This window comes from Stylophora pistillata, chromosome 11, assembly GCF_964205215.1.
Source record: "Stylophora pistillata chromosome 11, jaStyPist1.2, whole genome shotgun sequence".
In the NCBI taxonomy this organism is placed as follows: Eukaryota; Metazoa; Cnidaria; class Anthozoa; order Scleractinia; family Pocilloporidae; genus Stylophora; species Stylophora pistillata.
The window spans coordinates 2,627,501-2,628,485 of record NC_142529.1 but is presented as its reverse complement, the minus strand read 5'-3'; the positions used below and the strand labels follow the sequence as shown (position 1 = coordinate 2,628,485).

Here is a 985-nt window from a genome sequence, read left to right as displayed (position 1 = left end):
CAAGCTGAAAATTTAAAATTGGGCTGGTCGACTGCTATACTCTATGGCAAAAATCATACAGAGCGGTTCCTTTATTCTTAATAACCAAGGCAAAAAGTTTATAAACATTTAAAGAGGCTTCAAAATGAGTGATTTTGCGAAACGGAAAAGGAGGAAAGCCTGCTCGATGATCAAAAGGGGATCTGTTCAACTGGTCGAGTCTCTAATAACAAAAAAAATGTTTTCAACAATGATATGTTAATTGTTAGCCTCCACGTGTTACCGCTACCACTACAGCAATTCACGTTGTATATAATTTCATCCAAAAACAAAAAGAAAGGAAAACGTAGTCAAATGAGAATTAGTTTTTTGCATCTTTGGGTACACCCCTCTCTCATCGGCTAAGTGTTTCTTCTTCTGAATGTCTAAACAAGAGAAAATCCGATGAATAATTAAGTTTTGGGCTTCTTTGCCAACCTCACTCTTTTTTTCCCGTGGGTCTTAATGAAACAAAGGTACTGTACATAACAAAAGTGGATGAAGAATTGAATAAAATAGATGAATCGTATTAAGCCTAGATCATTCTATTGTTATGACTGTTCTAACCTGTACGTTTTTACCAACTCAATGGCAAATGCATTCCTCAATGATACTTTACTGAGGCGTAGTATGTGCTGTATTTTAACAAGATATTTCTTCGTTTTTAAAATTACATCCAAGAAGGTGAGGGTACCTCAATAAAATTCAAATTTCACAGCTATATTTTTAATCAAAATGCTCATTGCTATCTTTTCAACAAACAAAGGTGCTCAACACGTCAAATAGGTGAGGAATTGAATAAAAGAAATGAAATCCAATTTAGCCTAGATCATTCTATCGTCGCAAGTATAGGTAATCGCCTGGGGCCGAGTAAAATTAAGGATTACTATCACGCATGTTTTCGGAAGTTGCTGAAATTTCCCCAGTCGCGCAGGGACGAACCATATGATTACTTGTTTATAATATA

General features: G+C 35.4%; 1 protein-coding gene across 2 annotated transcripts in view; it reads left to right on the top strand.

Moving 5' to 3' along the window:
* Positions 1 to 591: 591 nt before the first annotated feature.
* The window catches only part of LOC148719664 (uncharacterized), a 6,019-nt gene continuing 5,625 nt past the window's right edge, over positions 592 to 985 (top strand). For both annotated transcript variants that reach the window (XM_088738572.1, XM_088738571.1), the window contains exon 1: positions 592 to 702. In XM_088738572.1, coding sequence (XP_088594698.1) covers positions 607 to 702 — 96 coding nt within the window. In that variant the 5' untranslated portion in view covers positions 592 to 606. The remainder of the gene's footprint in view (positions 703 to 985) is intronic.